This window comes from Octopus bimaculoides, chromosome 6 (assembly GCF_001194135.2).
Source record: "Octopus bimaculoides isolate UCB-OBI-ISO-001 chromosome 6, ASM119413v2, whole genome shotgun sequence".
In the NCBI taxonomy this organism is placed as follows: domain Eukaryota; kingdom Metazoa; phylum Mollusca; class Cephalopoda; order Octopoda; family Octopodidae; genus Octopus; species Octopus bimaculoides.
Window position 1 is genome coordinate 35,608,048 of NC_068986.1, and position 2,198 is coordinate 35,610,245.

A 2,198-nucleotide genomic window follows, 5' to 3' on the forward strand; every position below is an offset into this window, starting at 1 on the left:
TATATATATGTATATATATATCTATATAAATGCAGCGTGGAAGGTGTTTATAAGCCATTTAAGAAACACAAAAACCGTTAGAAAATGGACCCCACCCGGCAGGGAATCGAACCCCGATCTCCCACGTGACAGGCGGGGATACATACCACTATACCAGTATGGTATTTTATTGCAGCTGAAAAATCTCAATGTCAGTTGATCGGTCACGGGAAACTCTGAGTAACAGTTCGTGAAATCTTTTCAATTACAATAAAATGCTATTTAATTCTATTTTTGGTAATCGAGTACAATTTTTTTCCGTCTTGTTCGCTCATATTCTCTCTCATATATATTTTCTGTTTTCTATTGCAGGTCTATGTCGTTAATGATCGAGGGAACATTACTTCATATTACTCAGCAGTGGACAAACAACAAGCAAAATATCTTTATCCAAAATAATTTTTGAATATACTCACCATCATCACCAACATCATCATTCGAAAGGCTTATCTCCAACAGAACTTCCTTGCGAAGTCTTAATGTGTGATCTTGTCATGACGATGTTTTGTGTGCCACACTAGACATTGTATATCATCCTCTCAAAGAATTTGCATCCTGGCAAACATCATTACCAGAACATTTTAAAGACGCGTATCTTCCAACCGAAATAAACAATGGATTTCAATTGTAGCGAGCGATGTATTCTTGAAATCAAAAATACGGAAAAATTTGAACTTTATCTTCCCGTAATAGTGTTCATGGGTTTATTATTTCTAATGGGCACTATTGGTAATATTATCGTTTTAATGGTGTACAGCCAGAAAAAACGCAAGACTTCTTCTCATTTCTTTATCCTTACTTTATCGATTTTAGATCTCTTCGGTTGCTTTTTTGGCATCCCGACAGAAATTGCAGATCTGTGTAACCCGTATCTGTTCGACGCTCCTTTCGCATGTCGTCTGCTTCGTTTCACATTGAGTGTGACGACAATCAGTTCCGCCATTGTATTACTAGAAGTGGCTTTTGATCGATACTATCGAATATGTAAGGTCGGCTTGCAGTACAGCCTTCGCAAAACGAAATTGCTTTGTGTTGTTGCACTCTTCATTGGAATACTTTTATCCTGGCCTTCTTTTGTCATATTCGGTAAAAAACGGGTAGAAGTCGTACCCGGTATATACGGCTCAGATTGCTCCACTGACGACAGCGTTGACAAAAAATATCCGACGACTTATTACGGTTTCTTGTTCCTCTTGTTCATCATTTGCACTGCTCTCATCTTTGGCTTGTACGTCCGCCTGTCCTTGGAAGTGCGCAAGCGCAAAGATCTGCAGATTCACACGAAATCTACCCAGCAACCCATTTGTCCTTCCCAACGCGATTCCGAAGAGCCTAGCGTTGTCGACTTATCAGACGAAACCCCCGAAAACAACAAGCAGAGGAAATATTCGGCAGCCGTGATCAAAGTTCCACGACAAGGACAACAAATACGCGTCGGACGAACAACCGTGATTTTATTTGCAGTGTCCGTCATTTTCGTCGTCAGTTACCTACCGTTTCTGATTGCGATGGTCGTTCGGAATGTTTGGAAAGATTTTGAATCGAGTCTAAACCCTACCGCTGAGTTAATCTATAAATTTTGTTTGAAATCTTATTTTCTCAATAATGCCATCAATCCAATTGTGTACAGCTTCCTGAATGTGAACTTCCGGCAAGAGATCCCCCGCGCAGCAGCCAATTGCTTTTGTAAAGGATGTTGTAAAAGCTAGAGGAACGGGAGTATTTAAATGTGTGACAACACGATTCAAACGAAGAAACATATCCATAATCAAGGAAATAAAATGAACGAAAACTTCTTTTTATTTGTGAAAATACGTGATGTGTGTCGTCTTAGGATGAGAACGAAGTGAATGACACTGAACAATAAAACACGAGTTATTTATATGAAGCATGGGATATATCTGACCAAAATGGTGGCTGCATATTACAAATGTATATGTGAGCATAGATTGCATGTATATGTAAGCGTGATTCAGTGCATACATGTTAACTATGCGTAAATGTATGCATGAATGGCTGGAAGTGAGTTTTACAGAAATTTTATATGAATCTCAGTCTCCCTGTGTATTGTACATGTAATGTAAATACACATCATTCATATATATATATATATATATATATATATATATACATACATACATGTATGTATATATATATAT

General features: G+C 37.9%; 1 protein-coding gene across 2 annotated transcripts in view; it reads left to right on the plus strand.

Moving 5' to 3' along the window:
- Positions 1 to 2,119, plus strand: part of LOC106870526 (orexin receptor type 2) — a 128,523-nt gene extending 126,404 nt beyond the window's left edge. For both annotated transcript variants that reach the window (XM_014916651.2, XM_014916650.2), the window contains exon 3: positions 352 to 2,119. In XM_014916651.2, coding sequence (XP_014772137.1) covers positions 654 to 1,748 — 1,095 coding nt within the window. In that variant the 5' untranslated portion in view covers positions 352 to 653 and the 3' untranslated portion in view covers positions 1,749 to 2,119. The remainder of the gene's footprint in view (positions 1 to 351) is intronic.
- Positions 2,120 to 2,198: the final 79 nt, after the last annotated feature.